At 38.2% G+C, this 24,055-nt stretch overlaps 1 protein-coding gene across 1 annotated transcript; it reads right to left on the reverse strand.

The window, feature by feature from the left end:
* Positions 1 to 1,530: 1,530 nt before the first annotated feature.
* fam131c (family with sequence similarity 131 member C) lies at positions 1,531 to 23,462 on the reverse strand. The gene is made up of 6 exons (XM_007246247.3): positions 23,103 to 23,462; positions 14,464 to 14,534; positions 13,459 to 13,549; positions 11,690 to 11,923; positions 10,207 to 10,305; positions 1,531 to 3,407 (listed from the first exon to the last, which is right to left on the reverse strand). The coding sequence occupies exons 1-6, from the start codon at positions 23,140 to 23,142 to the stop codon at positions 3,148 to 3,150; spliced, it is 795 nt and encodes a 264-aa protein (XP_007246309.3). The 5' UTR covers positions 23,143 to 23,462; the 3' UTR covers positions 1,531 to 3,147.
* Positions 23,463 to 24,055: the final 593 nt, after the last annotated feature.

A 24,055-nucleotide genomic window follows, 5' to 3' on the forward strand; every position in this document is an offset into this window, starting at 1 on the left:
TCACACTGTTTTCTCACATGCGCATAGAGACACACACACAGAACACATGCCCACCATCGCGGCACTAAACCCCCTATCTACTCCTCCTCCCTCATTTCCCACCACCTGTCTTTGTCTGCAGGGTGACTAGAAAATACACTATAAAGACAGGAAAATCAGACAGATTATTGTTATTTCAGTTTTCTGAAATGTCTGCATTTTGTCCAAGCTGAGTCTCTTAATATTGACAATCTATCAGCCAGTACTGATCTGATTCAGTCTTTGTGTTTGTACAAACAAAAAAACCCACATAATTTAGAGAACATACTCTGCTAATACATATACTCATCATCAAACAAATAGTTGCACCCAGAAGTAATCAACACTATGCAGCATGTTTACATAAAAAAACAGCTTTAAAATCACGTAATGCTCAACTGACTTGTTAAAAGGGAGAACAGAAACACTACAGTGGGTTTGGCACACTGCTAACTGCACTGTGTAACTTTGGTGAAGCAGACAGAACATCCACAGGAACGGCATGACGCTGCATATCCCAAGTCATATACCATATGTTTAAAATCTGGTAAAATCTCTGTACTATTTCAGTACAGTCCATATCGTCGCTGTCCTAAAGGAAAAACACTTATCTCCATTCTTGCCAATTGTTAGTTTACTACACAATTTGAACAGACAAACCGTCTCTTCTTTCACTTTCAGTCACTGTTCTATCTCTAACTTTTAGCTTGTCCAGAAAAATATGTCCTTTAATGGTATATTGATGCACAAATTATGCTTCCTTAACTCGGAGGAGCCTGCAGAAGAACATGCTAATTTTCCATAGTGGTCCTTTAGAGGATGCATATTAAAAAAAAAACAAATGTTTGTCTTGGCTGAGACAACCAATGAATCCATATATAGAGGAATCACTATCAGAACAAAGATCAACAGGTTGTTTTTTTTATGTGCTACACGTCCAGAAATCTTAGTGTCTATGTGTGGGTTCCAATTTTGCACAATGCCAGATCATTGTTGGTTTTTATTACATACAATTTAGGAGCCCAATGTTACAGTAATGAGGTCCTGCTATTACAACAGGACAATGCTCATCCACATCCTGCTGTTGTCTCTAAATCTGTGTGAAGGAACTGTGTGAATATTCAAGCTACATGAGATGGATTATCACAGGACATCATTAGGAACCTCTAAAACTCCATACACAGACTTCTGGGTGCAACAAGTTTAGCAGCAATTGTTTTGACAATACACTGAAATTATACTTTTCGGTCAAAAGCAAACCTTAACACAATAAAACATTTAGCAAAAAATTGAATATAGACTACCGAAATAACATATTTTCACTTTTTTTTTTGCCAGAACAAAGTCTGCAAACAACCATTCTTGGTAATTCTATGACACTTTAAAATGATTCCAAACTGCTGATATTTTTGTTGCATTTACAGTCCTCCCTGCTGGTTGTTATTAGATTGCGTCATTAAAAGAGCCATTGTTGTGTATAAATTGTGTATAATTGTGTATAAATTACTTCACTTTTTTATTTGTTCAGCATAACACACTTTATTCACTTCATCATTTTATATAACAGAACAATTAGCTGTGACTTTTAAAAAATTACTGGGGGTTTTTTTTTCGAGTCGGGACTGACCAATCAGCTTCCAGTTCCTTTAGGGCTGCACGATATTGGAAAAATGTGAAAAAAAATGCATTTTTTTTTTTTCGGCGATTTGTATCGCAATATTAAACAATATTAAACATCACAAGCCCCACCCCCACCTGCGTGTTGTCTCACAACAGAGATCCAGACCAACCGAGAACTGAGTCAGCACTTTGGAGTCAGCCAAGCACTCAAAACCCGAGGAAAACAGCAAAACAACAATAATCAAGCATTTAAATGGCCGTAAGTGACATCACACATCCCGTGATGTGACTATTGCGCATGCGCACATCGCGATGACGATGCTTAAACGATATATCGCGCAGCCCAAGTGTGTAGTGTGATATAGTTTCAGATATTATATGTTTTTTTTATGTTCCAATGTAAAATAGTTCCACACTGCAGACTTATCTCTGTCCTCAGTGCTGCTAAATGGGTAACGAAGTCCATTAAAAAGCCCTAAGAAAACCAGATCATACTCTGAATACTGTGTTTAACACAAAGACTGATAGACAAAATAGCTGATACCCAATATATTAAAATGTGTGAGTCAATAGACTGAATCGGGACATCCCTAGTTTTAAGTTTTAGTCTTTTCATCAAAATGAACCACAGATCACACACAGACAGCATTTGCAGGTCTACAGAGCTCGATGTAGAAAGGACAAGGCATGAAGTCCTGACAAAGCTACAAATCTTTACACAGGAAAAAAGCTTCATGGAAATATAGAAGTAGGTCTTAGAAATCGTTAAAATCTTCAAAGCCCTGGGTTTCGGCTCCGCAGCACAGCGTAAACCGCATTCATCCTCCGATGAGTTTCATTTCTCACAAAAGAGCGAGTCTTTTCTGTCCCGCAGTCTCATTGAGATGCTCTTAAATGACTTTTAGCAGACGTGTCTGAATAGTGTCTGGCTGAAAGAGAACGAGAAAGAGAAGTCTTTTAACGTCCGCATTATCTCAGCCTGCAAAGCTGTGGCAGATTCCTGCTTTCATACTAAGAGGCAAGCCACCTGAAAGGGTTTCGTAAGGAGGTATTTACAGGTGCTGCTATCATGGACATTATCTGCTGCCTTTTTCAGTCACAGTATAATTCCCCACGCATTTGTGTTTCATTTCTTTTTGTGCGAGGCTGTGTGTTTTTGTGTTTTTCTCCTGTGTGCAGTCCTGGCACTGAGGTGACTACTGAGCTCCTTTAAAGCATCTCTGTATAACAGACTGTGAACAGCTTGTCCAGGAAAACAGAACCATGCGATAACTGGCGTTTGTTAATGTGTAATTGAATGGATGCTTGAAAAGAAGATGGAGAATGGAGGCTTGATCTGGTGGATGCACATCTACAGAGTAAGGCAGTGACCTCTTCAGAGGTACCTTCATGGTATTTAACAACCAAGTCATACTTTTGTAAATTTTTTTTGTAGTATCTTTACACTGTTGTCCGAGGTAAGCTGAGCGCCAATGTCTTTAGCTGGTTCCATTGTATATTTTTCAATGTTCAATCATAAAAAACCTCATCTTCTGAAATTGAGCCGCTGTCGGCGTGCCGTACGTTGCCATCAGGTGCTAAAGTCCTCTGCTCCTGTAGGGGGTGCTGTGATTCTGGCTGAGGGAAGTAAGGTTGAGGGGGCTGTGCCGGTGCCAGAGGATTAGCTCTTTCAACAGCGTTGGGGTCCAAGTGTATACTGTACAGATGCTGGGGGACACCCAGACTTCCTCCATCCACGAGAAACTGAGAGAGATACAGGCCATCAGCACCTATAGAAAGAAGAGGATTTAATGGTTACAATCCCAATCTAATCCTTATTCACTTTCCCTTATGTACAAAAACCCAGATCACTATATAGGGCACTATTACAGGGAACAGAATTCAACAAAGTAGAGAACAATTTCAAACACTTTTTTATATGTGGGAGCTTATTGCTTTAATGAACTATCTGAACATTGGTTTACCTTTAGAGAAGTTGTATGTTTATTAGAATTGCTGACTGAGACAAAACATTAAAAAATAAAAAATAGAGGTTGTTGGACCATACCTGGCATGTATAGTACCAGTAAAACATTTGGACACTGTATCGTCGCTGTCCAATGAAAGTATCTCCAATTTTGTCGATTTTTAGTTTATTACATATTTTAAACAGATAAACGGAGTAAGAAATACTTAAAAAATACCTAAAATAATCTATTTTTACATTGACTTCCCTTATAAGCTTCGAAGGGTTTTTCTCTGTCCTGTACATTTGCTGTTTATTCATTGGACAGCAATGACATGTTTCATATTTTACCATTTTTAAAGTAGCACCTCTTGCTTAGATGACAGCTTTGCACACCTTAGCTGGATTTTCTCAGTCAGCTTCATGAGGTAGGGTCACCTGGAATGATCAGCTTTCAGTTAACAGCTGTGCTGAACTTGTTAAGAGTTAACTACTTGGATTTCTTGCCTCTTAATGTGTTTAAAAGCATGAGTTGTAAAGTTGTTACAGTTACAGGTATATTTGAGTAATGTTCTAATCCAAATTATGGAAATGTCCTCAAAGGGAAAAGAGACTGGATGCAATAGCAGGTAAACTTAAATCCCCAGAGAGTAGGCAGGGTCAGGTTACAGGCAAGGGTCGATAGATCAGGCAAACAGGAATTTCACAGGCGTAAATCAAAGGACAGGGTCAATAGGCAAGCAAAGGTCGATAGCAAACAAAAGACATAGAGATATAGAAATAACGCTGAGAACTTAGACTGTGCTGGCAACTAAGACTTCTCAACGGGAGTACTGTGGGAGTCTCTTAAATATAATGTGAAATAGCCATCAGCTTGAGTGGGTGGGCACGCTGCTTGGAATTGGAAGGGAGGAACCTCGGGGCTGACAGGAAAGAACTACTCAACTAAGTAAAGATAAAAATACTTTAAGAAATGCGAAAGATTTCAAGAACTATGAAAGGATCCTCAAGTACAGTCCCAAAGACCATCAAATACACACTAAGAAAAGTAAGTACAGATTTGTACTTAAAAGAGTACAAAGCTTGTCGCTGGGGCTGTACCTTATACTGAGGTACAAAAAAGTACCTTTCAGTGAAAGTCCTTTTTTGTACCCATGGTTTTTGTGCCAGTAAAGATTATAAAGATTATAAACAGTATCATCAGCTGAATATGGCTCAAAAACTTGATGATCCAAAATTGTCTGGCTTTCAAATAAAAAATGTGCAATTTAAATATATATAGTTTATTAGTACAGTGATACAGAATACTGAATGTACCCTTTATCTGGTTAAATGGTACAAATCTGTACTTATTGCTGTTAGAAATGACTGTACTTTAGAGGGAACAAATCTGACCCTGTAAAGACCAATATTGTACCCTCAAAGCTACAATATTGGTCTTTACAGGGTCAGATTTGATCCCTCTGAAGTACAAAGTAATTTATAACAGCAATAAGTACAAATGTGTACCATTTAATGTACAAAGAGTGTACCTTTGAGTACAAAAAAGTACTCATATGTTTTTTAGAGTGTATGTTAGGATGAAACTGGCTCTCATCAGGACCCCCCCTAGGATTGGAAGCACTAGAGCTTCCTCTGTTGGACATGATAAGTTCATCAGCCTCAGAAACCACAAGATAAGAGCCCCTAAATGAGTATTTTGGTTTGTTTAACACTTCTAAGTTACTACATGATTCATTTTATGTTCCTTATATATATATTCACATGAGCTGGAGCTGCAGGACTATCATTCTAGCAGGTTAAGGTTAAATGGTTTCTCACACTTTCACATCTTATTTTTGAAAGTGTAAATTGCTGGACAAAGTGAAGAACCATCCACTGAGTCAATCTGTTTTATTGTACATTGAAGAGTTCTGTCAAGTGCGGTATATTCTTGAAAAATGGTTCTTTAAGGGTTCTTTAGTAAAGGCGAAGAATCTATTCCTTCTAAGGGTTCATTCCACTGATGGAAAACCTATTCTATACAGAACTAAAGACTTTTAAATAAATGCTCATAAAATGCAATGACGTCTTTTTTACAAAAGTGTGTCATCCACAGAAAGGCTTTTTTGGCGTCACTCTTAAGAGCCATTTTTGCTCCTGATTTTTAAATGTTCTCTTGCAAAGAATAATAATAAAAATAAAAAAAAGACTGAAATATATGAATGGAATTACAGTATATTAAAACATGAAATAAAGTTAGGCAGACAAACATGAAGTACAGCTCTGGAAAAAATTAGGAGACCACTTCAGTTTCTGAATCAGTTACTCTGATTTTGCTACTTATAGGTATATGTTTGAGTAAAATGAACATTGTTGTTTTATTCTATAAACTACAGACAGCATTTCTCCCAAATTCCAAATGAAAATATTGTCATTTAGAGCATTTATTTGCAGAAAATGAGAAATGGCTGAAATAACAAAAAAGATGCAGAGCTTTCAGACCTCAAATAATGCAAAAAAACAAGTTCACATTCATAAAGTTTTAATAGTTTATAAATCAATATTTGGTGGAATAACCCTGTTTTTTAATCACAGTTTTCATGCATCTTGGCATGTTCTCCTCCACCAGTCTTACACACTGCTTTTGGATAACTTTATGCCACTCCTTGTGCAAAAATGAAAGCAGTTCAGCTTGGTTTGATGGCTCGTGATCATCCATCTTCCTCTTGATTATATTCCGGAGGTTTTTAATTAGGTAAAATCAAAGAAACTCCTAATTTTTAAGTGTCCCTTATTTTTTCCAGAGCTGTGTATATAAACAATATTTATTGTATATTAATTCTGTCTTTGAGAAAATAAAAGTAAAATTAACTGTAAACAAACACTGGTTTTATTTTATTTTGCATTTTCCAAACTGTCCTAAAATTTTTCTGATTTAGGGTTGTAGAGTAGTGTGCGGACGAGGACTGAATTAGAGCTTTTCATGCTGAGATTCACAGCAGAGTGGCAGTAATAGAGGTTGAGTGAACCCTGCAGCTAGAATCCAGGTTTTGGGTTCTCTGTGTTTTGCCTGGCTGGGTACAGACTGCATACAAAACAGAGAATAAGTAAAGCCTTCACTCTTCTGCACAGATTACACTCTACTGCAGCAAGAAATGAAATAGACTGAAACATGGTGAAAAAAGACACATAATTTGTGCAGAGACAAATCTTATCTGAGAGAAAGCATAACTGAAAAAGCCATTTAGCCACAATCATCACATCTTTATATCTTTATATTTCTATCTCCTCTCCTCAGCGTGTGTTTTTTTAACATTTCAGTGTAAACAGCTTTATATCAGTATTCCAGAACTTTTTTTTTTGGAAGAAAATGGACGAAAGGATCAGCTTTGAACCGAAGATGGAAATAAATTTCATGATCAGAAGCCAGAGTCTGTCATGGTATTAGTTTTAGGGCTGTGTCGGTGCTCTTGGCCATTGGTGTAGGAACCGGAGGTGGGAGGGGGTATCAGAAATTGGTGGATTTGTCCCCACAAAAATGATACCGCAGAAAAAGCAGGAATTGTTTTGAAATAAACTTTTCTGCCCCCCCCCCCCCCCCATAAAATCCCCCCTCCTTTGGAACGCATTTCTAACTAAAGCAATTATCTCAATTTATCAGAAAGGCAGTTCTTACGCACTGCTGAGAGGGGGTGCTTTTCATGGCGGGGGTGCAGATTTAGGCGCTACTATAGTGCTGAATTCAGCACCCCCGCCAGGAAAAGCACCCCCTCTTGGGGGAGGCTGCAGGTGACATATTTCTTTTTTTTTTTTTTTCTTACGAGCGTTAGCGTAGCTTAGAACACTATCTTGGGTATTTCTATTTTTAAATTAATTTAAAGCCAAGAACACGTGTGTGCATGCTCTGGAGAGGGGGTGCTTTTCCTGGTGGGGGAGCTGAATTCAGCCCAACACCAGTTTTACACGCGAGGTCAGTGATGAGAGCAATGCATCACAACAATAATAAAATACTGCAATAAAAACGGCTTCTGGATAATGTCTTGTTCTGCTAACAGACTAAATATCTAAAGTTTATATTAACTGCTGCCAAAAATCTCTATGAAACATAAAGTTATGTTATTTTAAAGCAGCACTAGGCAGGATTTCCTTGATTTTTTTTTTTTTTAAAGTAGTAAAATTACAGCTTGAAACTCACTGCGGCACTCCATTGAGGTGTAATAGGAGGAATAGCGGCTCTCTTGTGTCTTGAATAGCCGGGCTCCTCTGAGCTCAAACCAGACTCTGTAAACTGTAAGTTTTCCGATGCGGCCGCACCAACGCTCGCGAGAACTGCGACGTGCTTTCCGACCTTTAGTTCTAACAGTTTTACAAGGACTACTGGTTCATTCTTTACAAACTAACATACAGACACTCTGGCAGAAGCTGGAAAGAGACCGAATATGTCTGTGAAAGCCAGAAAACAAGAAATAGAAACTAATCCGCCTGAAACATTTATTACACTCTGCAACTGTAGGGGGCCCACGAGCACAAAATCTCAATCCTACCTAGTGGAGCTTTAATATAGAACACTATCGTAGAAAGTGCTTTTAGTAGATAAAATTAAGAACACAGGCCCTAACAATACTGAGTTTTCAAAAAAAGTTTACAACAGAATTGACATGCCAATATAATAATAATAATAATAATAATAATAATAATAATAATAATAATAATAATAATAATAATCAGATACTGCATGCATATTTTTTTTCTAACAACAGTAAGTGTAATGTGGAGTAACATGTTTAGGTTGTAAAATGACCTTAAGTTGAATTTAAATAAAAAATAACAGATTAACTGTAATTCTGTAAATGTTGTTTTCTGTAAAAGTGACTATAGGGAGGGCTTTGACTCATATTATCAAATGTGTCCCCTCCCAATATCAAACCCACTTCTACGCCTTTGCTCTTGGCACTGGTTATTTACACTTCAGTGGTACAATAAGACCCACTGACAAATACATGCTGTCTTCAAGACCACATCTTTTCCAGATGATTTTAACAATACAATGCAAACCCACACGCTGCATACACTGCCCACATTACAAAGGCATGGCTGCATCAGAAGAGGGTACATGTTCTAGAATAGCTCATCTCGAGTGCTGACATTTCCCCACTAGAGTATGTATGGAGAATTTTGCAAAAAGAAAAACAACCACAACAACCACCCCCTACTGTTGCACTCCCCAAGATGCGTTTGCGGTAAAATAGGACAAAATACCACCTAAAACTTTTCACAGCTTTGTATCCTTGGCTCCTTATGTTTTTTGAGTGTTGGTAGGGAAAGGAGAAAAACATGCAAAGACACAAATAACAAATTTACAGCTTATCCGAGAGGAAGCGTAATTGAAAAAGCCCACTAGTCTCCATCATCAGATCTTTATATCTCTGTGAGTCATCTCCTCTCCTCAGCATGTATGTATTTTCAGGGAGATTTCGCTCATTTATCCTTTCCTTCATTCAGGCAGAAGATTAATCAGTAACGGCACAGGATGTTATGATGTACCTCGTGCTGAATCCATCTGTTTCAACAGGCCGTATTTTACCATTCTCCATCTAATTACCCCACAAGGACCATCATCATTACCATCCTGTGATGATTGCATTATGGTAAGTACTGAGGTCAGTGAAGGCCAGAAAGGGAAACACACTTGTACAGTACATGTGAGGTTTGATAACAGTAAATGGCCTCTTTAAAATGAAGCTTCCAACAGGGATTCTTTGGCGTGAGAGAAATTGTGTTTGTTCCAATGGATGATTTTCAAAAAAAAAAAGAGAAATAGGTGGTTTGTCCCAACAAAAATGATACTGCAGTTTATTTTAAAATAAACTTTTATTTTGAAAGCTCCCCAAAATATGTACCCCTGTCATGAAAAGCCCCCTCTGTCAGGAGCGTGTTTCTAATTAAAGTTACCTAGAGCAATTATCTTCACTTTTATCAGGAAGTGAGGGCGTACGCGCTGCAGAGAGGGGGTGCTTTTTATGGGGGGGCGTGCAGATTTAAGCACTACTATAGTGCCGAATTCAGCACCCCCTCTTGGGAGAGGCTGCAGGTGACATATTTATTTTTCTTTATTTCTTGAGAGCTGTGTGTTTTGGACCAACAACAAAAAGGACCATCCTGGCTGTTATCAGCAAGTTCAAAAAGCCAAGGACTGTCATGGTATGGAGTTGGTCAGTTGGACATTGAGATTTTAAAGCAACATATGCTGCCTTAAGGGTCGCCATTGTTTTTTTCAATAAGACAATGCAAAACCATATGCTGCACCCATTGTAAAGCTATGTCTGAGGGCTTCTTTAGTAGAGAACATTTGGAGGACTTTGAAACCAAAGATGAGGCAATGACAAGCCCATACTGTTGAACACCAAAAAACATGTTTGTGAAAAAATAACACGTAGAACACTTCCAAAATGTCTTTTAGGTGTTGTGAGAAGGAATATCAACATTACAAATTGGAAAATGCTTTAACACCTTAACTTTTTATGTAGTGAATATGTATGAACGTCCACTAATACTTAAAATCAAATTGACCAGATAACATGGAATAGTTTGAGTTTGTACTGTCTGGAATAAAAATAAAAGTTACAATTGTAAAGAGTTACCTTGTAATGGGCCTGTGCTGACTGTGGCTTGATCTACAATGTCTTGTGAAGGCCATACTTCCATCGACGCCTCAGCCAAAGCAAACTGTTCTGCTACTCCTAAAAAAGAAAGGCATGACAAGGAGGAGTACAGCTTGATAAATGCCAGGGTCATAAATCACATTAAAGCATAAAAAGTTCAAAAGGGTTTCTGCCTTTCCCTTTTGCTTCTTCTTCTTTCATTTTTGAAAGATTTAGTAAAATATCTTATGGTGAAACTAGTGTCAGAAGTATTGCATGGCCTTAAAGTATATGATATGTGATCATACATCATAAATCATACATTGGCTACCACTTTGTAGATCCTCTTATACAGTTGGTGGCCTTTAGATGGGGATTTTCCAATAGCCACTGAATGAAGATACAGGTATATTGTTTCTAATACAATGTAATACATTGGCATATCAGAAGCCATGAGACAGGACCTAGTATTGTGTGTGACCCTTCTAGCCCAGCAACTCAATGTAACATTGATTTCACAAGTGTATGGAAGACATCTGGAGAGATGTTGAGCCATTCTGAAGACATCTGGACAGACAACAGGATCCGTGGTACCAATGGACCTCTCCATCATATTCCATAAATACTCAAATGGGCTCATGTTGGGCAACTTATCCTGATGGTGAGGCACATTATCATGCTGGAACATGAAGTCAATAAAGGGTTGCAGATGGATTCCAGCAGTAAAATGTACTCAAAATGTGGACTCAAACCATGCCATTAAAAATACACCTCACGCCAGAATTGAACTATCACCAGCCTGCACAGTAGCTTGTTGACCAGGTGAGGCATTTTGTCTGGTGCTATGGTGCTAACAGAGGCATGTCACATGGAGGCATGTTATATTGCTTGACTGTTTGCATGGACAATTTTAGCCAGACACCGCTGGTCACAATCATGGCCACCCAGTTTACCATTTCCTATACACATATCGTCGCTGTCCAACGAAAAACAAGTATCTCCATTTTTGTTGATTTTTAGTTTACTGCATAATTTGAACAGATAAACTGTCCCTTACACTGTGCCACAATTTCTTGATGAATGGACCAATAGAAATGTTCCAAAATTACCTGAAATTAACTTCCATTGAAAGTTTAGAAGGTTTTTTCTTTCTCCTGTATAGTTGTTGTTTTGGAGATACTTGTTTTTCATTGGACAGCGACGATATTAATCGAGGAATGTTAATAACCAACAATGTCCCATTCTTCTGGCCCAAACTACCTGGCCTCGCTCCATCTCCAATAATTTGCATCGCCTCTCCAAGACCATTTCAACCTGTTTTTAGCCTCTCACAAGATATCACCTCATAACTTATACCGCTGTTGGTGCTCCCAAGCTGTCTCTACAGGTACAGTAACACCACCTTATGATCAATGTACACACTGCTATTCCATTCTAATGTACTGTAAATTCAGGTTCATACATTCTACTCAGGTGTATTCACCTGCAGCAAAGCGTGCCTCCTTGATCTCGTCCGTCAGGTGGGAGTAGAGCTGCTCGTCCTCCTGCAGCGTAGCCCCCGCTCCTCCCCAGCCCCCTCCGTCCCGAGTCCAGCCGCACCAACCCCCTCCAGCTGTCGTCTCACCTCCCCAACCCTTCCACTCGATCAGGTGGGCAACTCGACCCTGCGCCATCGCCGTAGGCTTAGTGATGTGCTCCTTAATAGTGGCCACCAGACCTGAGCAAAAAGCAAAAAAACGACTGTTGGCTTGACAGGGAATCAAATGAGGGAGGAAGAATAGAGACAATTACGAGGGAGAAGGAGGTGAAAGGGTAGAGCGGGGGACAAGAGACAGGATGAAACGGTGAAAAGGAACTGAAAAGGTCAGGGATGAAAGAAAGTAAAAGGTTCTGGGAGCGAGAGATGCAAGGTGGTAGCGTCAGTAATTATCGGCCATGTAAGGTCAGATCATGACTTGCAAGATGCAAGACTCTCTTGAAGTCATTAACTGTGCAATATCTCTTAACTGCTGCAGGTTAGGAACATAATTTATTCCTTTGTATATTCATCATCAAAAAAAATTGCTGAAGCCAGGAAGAATCAACTGATAGGAATGAAACTTAGTGGGTAGTTTTGGTACATTACATGGTACGATACAATGCTATGGATAGTCACATCGCCAGACCGATCCCTCATTGAAAATGTGAGGAACAGCGGTTTAAGTGCTGCCACTATGATTAGGAGATTGCCGGTTCGAATCCTGTTCATGTAGCTTGCCATCGGCTACCAGATCCCTGAGAGACAGTTTGCACAGTTTGCCTTGTTCTCTCTGGGCGGGTAGATGGCGCTCTCTCTCCCCACATCACTCCAAAGGGTGATGTCGATCAGCACAAGGCTGCGTCTGTGAGCTGATGTATCGGAACCGGGTCGCTGGCAGTTGAAATGAAGCGGTGGCTGACTTCACATGTATCGGAGGAAGCATGTGCTAGTCTTCACCCTCCTGGTGTGTTGGGGCATCACTAGTGATAGGGGGAGTAAACGGCCTTGTAATTTGGGGAGAAAATGGGATCAAAATTAGAAAGAAAAAAAAAGGAAAAAACAAAACTTCTACCCCTACAGTAAAATCTGCAGGAACATTCAATCAATCAATTCAATGGGATTGATTATTATTATTATTAGGAACACCATTAGGAACCTCTACAAAAGCTATATGGCATGTTGTGATGCTTATACACTACAACATTACAACTTCTGTAAGTGTAGTTCAGTATATATGACCATGAGTTGCCTATATTATGACTGTGTGTTTGATTTTTTTTTTTTTTGCACGCCTCACAAATCACATTACAGAGAGTACATTTCTTCAAACGAGGCATTTATCCAAAAACCAAACCTTTCAGCCATCCCAGGCAGCAGCCTTTACTTTAATACGTTCATTGGCTTCTTGTGATTGACTTTATAATTAAACTGTCAGGATTAAAAGAGCTTTCAGTGAGGAAAAAAGGAACGGAAACCCACAACACATTATTAGCTTCTGTAATTAACTTCACGGAGAGCAAAGTCGACCAAAAAGGTAGTGAAGGAGCGAGATGTGAGAGTGCGAGTGAGAGAGGAAGACAGGAACTGTGCTTATGGAAATGATGTGCAAGCAGCGGGAGATTACATTAGCAGTGTCTTGCAGAGACCGACTGTCATGCAAAATGACTTGGAGAACAAAATAGAGCAAAACACTGAAACACACAGAGCAAATGATATCTCTGCTCATCTCTCACCCATCAAGGAGGACGTCGCCAGCTCCCCGATGCTGTAGCCACTGCCGTCCTTCTTATCTGTCACAGAGCCATTGTGAGGCTGATGATTGCCCTAAATGGATGGAAAAAACAACAAAGAGAGAGAGCGAGAGAGAAAAAGAGAGTGTGAGAGAGAGAGAGTAGCACATGTGTTACACATGCTGTATCAGTCTGAAGCATAACCAGTCATAAACAGTCAGGGGTTAATAAAAAAAGGGGTAGCAACGTTAAATTCATGAAAAACAATACACAGTACTGTATGTTTACACAAGAACCAGGCAGTAAATAGCAAGTAATAATTAGAGATGAAAAGAGATGAAAAGCTCTGGAAAAAATGGAGAGACCACTTTATTTTCTGAATCAGTTTCTCTGACTTGGCTATTTGTAGGTATATGTTTAAGAAAATGAACATTGTTGTTTTATTCTATAAACTGCAGACAACATTGCAACCAAATTCCAAATAAAAATATTGTCATTTAGAATGAGAAATGAGAAATCGCTGAAATAACAAGAAAAAAAAGATGCAGAGCTTTCAGACCTCAAGTAATGCAAAGAAAACAAGTTCATATTCATAAAGTTCTGATACCAATATTTAGTGGAATAACTCGCAGTTTTCATGCATCTTGGCATGTCCTCCACCAGTCTTACACACTGCTTTATGCCACTGCTGGTGCAAAAATTCAAGCAGTTCAGCTTGGTTTGATGGTTGTGATAATCCATCTTCCTCTTGATTCCTCTTGAGTTTTTTTTATTTGGTAAAATCAAAGAAACTCCTCATTTTTTTAAGTGGTCTCTTAGTTTTTCCTAAGCTGTATATAGTGTGTTAATGAATTTATTTGCATTAAATGAAGGACAAAAGAAGATATTCTATCCAATATTACCTATACCGTGTAATTGATTTACACACCACACTACATATAAGTACAGTCAGATCTACAATCCATTATTTTTTATTCTATTGTATGATTTGGATTTATGAATGATCACCTTGGCAATGGGCTCTCCTTCAGACCAATATTTAAGTTCTCCCATGGGATGCTGCTGGTCATTCTGAAGGTCTAGAACAGAATAAACAATGTAATTAATAATAATAATGATACTAATAATAACGTTAAACAAATATTACAAAACAGAACATGTTCTATAAAAGAAGATGCAAGAAAAAAGAAAGAATACACAGTAATTTTTGATACACAGTACTCACAAATAGAGATGTGCTACATAGCCTTGTATGTTATAATATTGAAAAAATATTTCCCACAATAAAAAAGACAATATTGTAACAATAGTGATATTCTTAAAAGCAGTCTACTGTGTTTTTGTATTTTTTTTATATTATTTTATATATTTTATATTAATTTTAGTTGCGTGTTCATATGCATGCACTATATAAAGTAGGCTGTGATTTAGTTGTGTGTTAGATTTTCGGTGTTAAAATACTTTATTTTTGTTACTTTCTTCGTAAGTCTTGGTGAGTTACTGTTTACGAAACAATATATGTTTTATTTCTACTGAATGTGTACTGAATGTTTACTGAAGGGGTATACTAACTAAAACTTAAATATTGTTTTTGCAGTAGTATATTCTGGTAAATACTACTTTTTATTTAATGTTCTGGAATATTGCCAAGAATATCATTATCACAAAAAGACTCATATTAAAATATTATTTTAGAGTCATATTGCCCACTCCTACAAGCATCACATACTATTTTGTCTAATTCTTTGTTCTGCTAACAAATTATTTATAAAAAGCCCAGTATAACTAAATTTGATTTGATTTGATTTGATTCACCAACACTAGAAACGATTCTGACCCGGTAAGTTTCTTTACAATAGAGCATTTCACACCAAACATCTGAATAACTTTGTTTGACTTTTGTATGAAAAATTAATAAAATTACATTTTAAACAGGGAGTGTATTTCATTTCTGCATTGTTTGTGTGTTTTATTTTGTATACATTTACCATGCTCACACACAAACACTCACACACACACACACATTCTTGCGTATTTGCGATTGCATTGAGGCGAATGGATGGGAACCACTCCTGTTGCTCCAACATTGCCATAGCAACAGGCAATTGTCTTGACAGCCCATCCCAGGGGGATCCCCTGGTGTGCGGGAGCAAATATTCATCACGACCCCATCTCGTTCACTCAGGACTTTACAGAAGACATCTCATCTCAGCTCTGAGGGTCTCTAGAGACCCCCTGATACTTCCCAACAGCCTGTCTGTTAACACACATTGACAGGTAATACAACCTTGGCCGTGGAATTAGTCTGTCACGTCCTTTGTGGTGATCTATCTGTCTGTATGTCTGTCTGTCTGTCTGTCCTGTGTGTTATTTATCTCAGCTGACCCTGGTATTACACATGCTGTATTGTATTTAAACTATAGAGCCCCATGACCCCACACATTTAACATGTACACACACATAAACACACACACACACACACAGACACACAGACAAATTAACCAGCCAGGTCTTAACTAGATTGGTAGAGCATATCTGTGGACCTATATCTTTTTAAAGAAGGTGTTGAACTTAACCTGATTGTGTCGCCTCTAGAGATATGTTAGGCTAATCAAATAAAATACACAATTTTAATGAATGTAATTATGTATCTATCATTATTTCATTTTTGCAGAATTCTTGTTCTGGTTATGATGTGGTTTAAGTGCCATCTAAATGTATATATAGGATGTATATCTTAAAAACTATGGGATATTTTGTCCTGAACATTAAATATGCCCTATTACAAATAGTCCATTGTTTTTTGTCTTGTAGAGGACGTGAAAGGGTTAAGAGAGTCAGATACTGTATTATCAGAGCATGTGCTCCCTGCCATTTTCATGCAGAGGTACCATAAGGTTGAAACGCCAGACCCTGTCGTATCACATCTGTAGATGTTATGTGATGCGATGTCCTTTTGAGCTTGGACTTTTAAATGAGCATTAGTTGATTTTTTTTCTCCTTTACCTTTTCTCACTATATAAAAATAGTAAAATATGTAAAACATAATAAAATAAGGATTACATTTGCAATGGCATCAGCATATGAGTATAAGGTGCCTTGAGGAGAAAAAAACTGCTTTAAAGGCAGTGAAACTGTGTGTGTGTGTGTGTGTGTGTGTGTATGTGTGTGTTTGCACTGATCTCCAATTGATCTGTATAAAAGACTCTTTAGCAACCAATTATTCCACCCCATCTCATCTCATTTCATCTCACATCATCTTATCTTATTGTTTGGCTAAAATAAGAGGGAAGATGGCAGTTTATGCATTGGTATGGCTTTTCCAAATAGAGAGAATTATTACACAAAAAATAGTGTATATCACTAATCAAATGAATCAATTAAATCAATTAAATCAATTAAATGAAATGAACTTTCAAATACCTTTGGTTCAAACTTTAGGCATCAAAGGTGCAGGTTTTGTGGTCTGATCAAAAGTGTGAGTGTGAAAATACAGTTTGTACTTTTGGACTTATTACAGGAAGCTCAGACAGGGTCTTGTTGTGCTGAAATCTAACACCCCCCCCCCCTCCCCCCATTCGCTATATACAGCAATAAAAGCACAAACATAAACATTACTACCCCACCCTCCAACGCACTAATGCGTACTAAACTACAGTGTGAAACCTAACACAGGTGGTGACTGATAAACTCAAAGGAGCTCATTACAAAGAACCTACCATAGTGTAAATACACTTAACTATTTTCACAGCAACAGTTTTATTTATAGGTTTAACTTTTTAGTATTAAGAACAGGATTTTGGTAGTGGGCAGCACCAGAGTAAAATGCTAACACATTCCCTTCAGACAGGGTAGTGTGATGCGCACTAGGAACAGACACATCTGCTATAGCCACCGATTTGTGGAGTATGAGAGGAACATGATAAGATGATAAGCCTCTCCATAAAGGAGATCCTAGAGGTGTGCTTTGTGTTCATGGCCGGGAATAAAAGGGGGACCTCAAAGGGAAAATCGATTCAGTGTTGTATTCACCACCTCTTCATAGCTAGGGGTTGTGTTGCTTGAATTCTATCTAATGTTCCTACAAGGTGGGTGACATTAAAAGGTTTATGGGCAAACAGGCATAGTGTGAGTAGAATGATATATTAATGCATATAATGTATATGCAGCTCTGGAAAAAATTAAGAGACCACTTAAAAATGATGAGTTTCTTTAATTTTACCAAATTGAAAATCTCTGGAATATAATCAAGAGGAAGATGGATGATCACAAGTCATTAAACCAAACTGAACTGCTTTTGAATATTTGCACCAGGAGTAAAGCAGCATAAAGTTATCCAAAAGCAGTGTGTAAGACTGGTGGAGGAAAACATGCAAGATGTTTTCTAAACTCTGAAATCATGAACATGAATATGAACTTGATTTCTTTGCATTATTTGAGGTCTGAAAGCTCTGCATCTTTTTTGTTATTTAAGCCATTTCTCATTTCTGCAAATAAATGCTCTAAATGACAATATTTTTATGTGGAATTTGGGAGAAATGTTGTCCATAGTTTACGGAATAAAACACTCTTTTCCAGAGCTGAATAAATTATATATTATATAAATATATATAAATATATAAATTTAAATATAATTGAACATTAAAGATGATGTAAAAGGCTGACATTCATTATTCATTCATTATTTCTTCTATTCTATTCTATATAGTGAATCTTGTTTACATTCACTATTGTAGTTTTAGTGAAACAAATCCCACAATTCACTCATGAAAGGAAACTGTAACAAAATATATCACAGTAATCATCATATTGCCCACACTGAGCCTCTACTACTCTGATCTCTCTTCCTTTCTTATCTCTCCAGAGGATCTCCACCTGATGCACAGAGATGAGAACAGAGGGCTTTCTCTTTTTTCTCTTCCTCTTCCTCTCTCTCTCTCTCTCTATACTCTCTCTAATAAAGTCAGAAGCCCGGAGAGACTTCACCTATATCTCATCCTCTGGGAGCTCCGCCATCGCAACATACTGCACCAGTTAAACATCCAAAACAAGTCCTTCCCTTCTGCATGTTAAATTGGCGGCACTCATTAATCAGGCAGTCGAGCCTTTCAGCCGTTCAGCTAAGGCTGCAGTGGGCACAGACCCACCAATTTTGGACAGTTAAAATCTAGGAAAACGTAGCCTGGTCTGATAACTCTTGATTTCTAGGCATGTAAAACAAGTCACTTTTTCTTTCTGCATGTTAAATTGGCAGCACTAATCATTAATCAGGACAGTCAAGTCTTTCAGTACAAGAGGTCGGAGAGCAAAAGACCCTGAAGTGCTGCAAAATGAGAGTGAATGCTCTAAAACATATATCGCTGCCAGCCACTGTAACACTTCTCACTAACATCAAGCAACAGTGATGTGTTGTCAGGGATGAAATTGAGCGTGGCATAATTGTTGGCGCCAGAAGGACTGGTTTGAGTATTGCTATAATTACTGATCATCTGAGATTTTCAGGCAAAAATCTTTGGAATTTATTCAGAATGGTCTAACAAAGAAAATAAGCTGACATTGGAAGTGCTTTTCCAAAATGGAGAGAATTTTTACACATACATATATGTATATCAAATCTAGTAGATACATCACTTCCATTGCTTTTACATACCTTTGGTTCAAACCTTTTAGTTAGTTTGGACCAAAATAGAAGCATTAAAGGTGACGGTTTTGTAGTCCAAACAAAAGTAGCTGTCTCAGTTTGAATCAAGTGAACAATGAACAGAAAGCTGAGGCTGCAGTGGGCACAGACCCACCAATTTTCGACAGCTAAAGTATAGAAAAACGTAGCCTGGTCTGATAACATTAGATTAGGTTCAGAATTTGATGCCAACAGCATGAAATTTGCACCCAAGCTGTCTGGTTTCAACAGTGCAGGCTGGCTGAGGGAGTTCAACATGTAAAACCAGTCACTTTTTCTTTCTGCATGTTAAATTGGCTGCACTAATCAGTGCAGTCAAGTCTTTCAGTACAGGAGGTCGAAGCGCAGAAAACTCTGAAGTGCTGCAAAACGAGAGTAAATGCTTTAAAACAACTGCCTCTGGGGTGGCATATTCAGACGCTATCACTGCCAGCCACTGTAACACTTCTCACTAGCATGAAGCAACATGATGATCCCATCCTGCAAACCTGTCATCTCTGCTTTTCCATGCAATTTAACTTTGACAGGAGAAGACAGATGATGACAGTTATAGCCATACAGGATTTACAGAGCCTTCTCTTCTTTTTCCGTCATGTGGGTGACATGTTTACATTGCCTTTCAAATATTAGATCTTTCAAATCTCATGTTTTTTCCAAACAAAAAAAATCAACCTCATTTTTCACAGAAGGTGTTGTTGTCTGTCTATCTGTCTGTGAGTTTGTCCATGTCTGTGTGTAAATTGTACTCTACACGTATGAGTTCTGATATGGAAATTGTTGGGCAATGCTGATATCTGATATGTTATCTCCAATATCGTATATCTGATAAACATCCATTTATTTCCGTATACACTGACATGTGGTAGGATCATACTTTGGTGTCAACATTTTAAATCCATGGACTCCACCTGCCTTGTGTCAACAGTCCAGGCTGATAAAGGTGATGTGTTTGTGTGGGGACTGTTTACTTGAAGCATTTTGGGCCTGTTAATCCAAATCAAACATTGCTTTAATGCAATAGAATATTGAGCGTCTCTTTATGACCACTGTTTGCCCATCTTCTAATGGATATTTCCAGCATGATAATGGATTGGTCAGTATCTGGCTCCATGAACATGAAAATGAGTTCAGCATGTCTCCAACCCCTTCCTGTTGTGATTGACACAAATGAAACAGTGGACCGCCGCTCTGCTGTTAATCCGTAATTAAGAACACTCTTGGGTTTCCTAAACGCTTCTCGCCTTGGACGTCTGGCCGACAGAACAAGTTTTAATTGATGCAGACGTCACATTATGTCAAGGTTCGTTAAAGTTTAAAAAGGTCACTCATCTCATTTACAAAACTGCCTATTTACAAAGGCAGACATTGGAAGGTTCTTCCTGGAAGCTTTTTTTCCTTAACTAGATTGTATTTGTCCGGTTGGTATAATATATAATATTATGGAAACTCTGTATTGCTATTGCTATATATATAGAGCCACATTTAACTATATTCAGCAGGTTTTCAAGAAGATTTTAATAATTTAAATGTTTTTTTTAGTTGTCATTTAATGCATTTACAAGCACATCCCTGCTATACAATTGCTGAAAAAAACATACCCTTTGCTAGTTGGCTAGCTCGTTGAGAACCTCCTGACCAGCATAGGGTATGTTTTTTCTGGATGACCAGCTGTCCTTGACCTGGATTTTGTTTTTAGCAGGGATCATAATCTGATTATAAATGGATTACTGTAGTTATTTGATTATTCAAGTAGTCATATAGGTATAGCTTACTTCCATTTCTTAGAATTTAGCTCAGTAATTTAATTTCTCAGTGCAGACTCTTAACCTGTGTACTCTCGGATGTCTCAGTCTGTGCATGCACGAAAACAGACCACAGCCACAGCACCCGCAAGATGGCAACAAACACATTCTGAGCGACGCTAAAACTGAAGAAGTTGAACAATTTTCAACTACTGATCAATTAATTACCATATACTCAGAAATGTGTATATTTTGTCAAATGTATCATAATACAATAAGATATTATCATATTGCTAAGCTCAGCTTCTTATTATGTGAGTTTATTGGCTGCTTGCAAAGCAAAAATCTGATTATTTCCCCGCCCATTACATTTAAAGTTTTCCCATCATCTGATTTCCCAAGTTCAATGAGAAATAAATCAAATCATTGATCAGGTTACTGACGTGCATGTAAATGCACTCAGTGGTCTATATCAAACTAATTTACTAAAAGAAACCTTGAAGAACCTCCGGTTGTGTATTGGCATGAACTTGGCGTGAACTCTGCGATAAGATTTGCATTACAATTAAGCGGTTATGATCCATTATATTACAATATATTATGATACTGTAAGCAAAGTGAAACATTGTTATTGATTATATAAAATGTTAGGAAAACTCTTATAGTTAAAAAAAAACATGATCTTTAAAAAATCAGAGTTTAAAAAAGTTTTTACTTTGTATCCAATCAGAACAGTGGGATGACAGAGTACAACACTATCTACACTCTATAATCTAGTGGGCGGGGTTTAAAAACAACACTAAATTAACTACTGTCTAACACCCATCTTTACACCAATCGATACAGTAATGCAAAAAAAACTGCAATATTTTGATAGATATTATTGATTATATATAGACTGATATGTTCTAACACCTCTAGTATCCACACTGAGTCAACAGTGTAAACAGTAGAGGTGTGCCAAAAAATCGATTCACATAAGAATCTTGATTCTCATTTACTACGATTCAGAATCGATTTAAAATGTCCCAAAATCGATTCTGAGGGGCGGGTTTTAGACTGATTTTGGGCTGGGTATTTTTGTTGGACCTGGCAACCCTGGGGATAGCGCTTGTCCCTTCAAACGGAGATCTCCCAGACCCACACAGAGCGTAGGTGTTTGAGAATCGCCGGTAAGATGGCAGAACAAGCACTATATTACCTTAGATTAACGTGTAGTTTCAATGTTTTATGGCAGAATGCTTCATAACAAGCATAAAAAAGATCGCTAGTAGTTAGTTTCAGTAACTGTTAGCTAGCTAACTAGCTAACTTTCCAGTTCCACCTTAAATAACGCTACAGGTGGCAGCGGGCTGCAGCATTTAAGGCGGAACGGAAAAATAACAATAAGCTAATCAGAGCTAATTTCAGCTCCTCATCACAGAGGAATTAAGGAATGGACAATATGAATTAATTTCTCCACCTCCTGCCCCCTTTCTGAAGAAATACAACCACCTTAAATTAACTAGTTAATCAGCAGCTGCTCCTGAACTTTAGCGCTCCAATGCTATCATCACATCAGCCCAGCAGCGTCACCTACACACCACCGCTAGTAGCCTGGTAATAAAGCAGTGTTATTTATTTATGTATTTATTGTTCATTAACGTCATTGTGATATCCCAGTGATTCCTCTGTCACTGAGGACCCACATTCCTGCACATTTTATTGTTTTTGTAACACATTACTTGCTCCAGGACCAGTGTATATTATGGAGGGTTTTTTTTCAATACGATTCATAAGCCAGAAGCAGAAATATTTATAATTCAAATCGTTTTGAATCAAAAATCGATTTTGAATCGAATCGTGGCCCCCAAAATCGGAATCGAATCGAATCGTGAGATAGTAATCGATTCCCACCCCTAGTAAACAGTATCAATGAGGATGCCAATATAACCATCTGTGTGTGACAATCTGATAAAAACAGACATACATAGACAGGCATTCTGACATAGCCTTCTGTTATTAACCCTTAAGAGAGACCAAAAAAGTCCAAACTCAGAGAAGCAGACAGGATAATTACATAGATTCTCAGGCAGGCAACTATGCCAGCAGAATAACAAACTTAGAGACGATTAAACAGGCAGACAGTTAGACGATCAGACCACAGGAGTCGTGTAAAGACAAGCAGACAGAGCAGTGACAAAGACTGACAGACAGACAGACAAGTCAGTGAGATAGGAACTGACCTTGGTGACCTTTGCAGAGGCAGGCGCCCATGGTGACCATCAGCCAGGTAGTTATCTGTTCACCATGCTGAAGGAGGAGAGGATGAGAGGGGGAAGATCAGGGATGAGTGAGAGAGCTTCAGAGATGGGGGTCTTCTGGAAAGGGGGAGGAAAAAAGCAGTAAAATAAAGAAAAGCTGAGAAATAAGCAGGAATTTGTCAGGGAGAAAAGAAAGAACTTGATGTCTCAGATAGAGCGAAGCACTTCCTGCCATCTGTGGGGCTGAAAGAGTGGAGGGGGGTGTAGGCGATAGATAGACAGATAGGGAGACACAGAGAGAGAGAAAGAGAGAGAGAGAGAGAGAGGGGAAAGAAAACATGAGCACACATTGCCTGCTTGCTCCATGTCCCTCCCTTACACTCCTCCTTTCTCCTCCCCCTCTCCCTCTCTCCCTCTCTGCTCCGTTCTCCCTCTACCCCCCAACCTTCACACCCTTTGCTCACTCTCACTGAAAACTACAACCTCTTCACACATGTAGTGAACTGTAAAAGATGGATGGTGTGAAGTAGGAAGGAAAAACAAGAGACAGAAGGCAGCAGCACTTTTGGATGTTATTGTGAATGAAACAGGACTGGGGAACATTGAGCCCTCATACAATAATACAATAATGATGATCTTTCACTGTAAGCTGTAAGATGTTTGCTGCAACTTAAGATTGCAACAAATTAAATTATTAAATGATCATGTCTACGTCAAAATAAATATGATAAATAATAATCAAATGATTTCATAAAACAAGACATGAATAAATCAAATCCTAATAGAGACACAATCTAAATATCATTACCTTAAAAACACTTTGAAAAGTGAATGAAGAACTGACAGCTCTCTGCTTCCCTCTAGTGCTCTATTAGCAAGGTGCAGACACACGAGAACACAACAAATCACACCTTCTTAAGGATGCTCAAACTTCT

The sequence above is a fragment of the Astyanax mexicanus genome, chromosome 13 (genome assembly GCF_023375975.1).
Source record: "Astyanax mexicanus isolate ESR-SI-001 chromosome 13, AstMex3_surface, whole genome shotgun sequence".
NCBI classification, from domain to species: Eukaryota; Metazoa; Chordata; class Actinopteri; order Characiformes; family Acestrorhamphidae; genus Astyanax; species Astyanax mexicanus.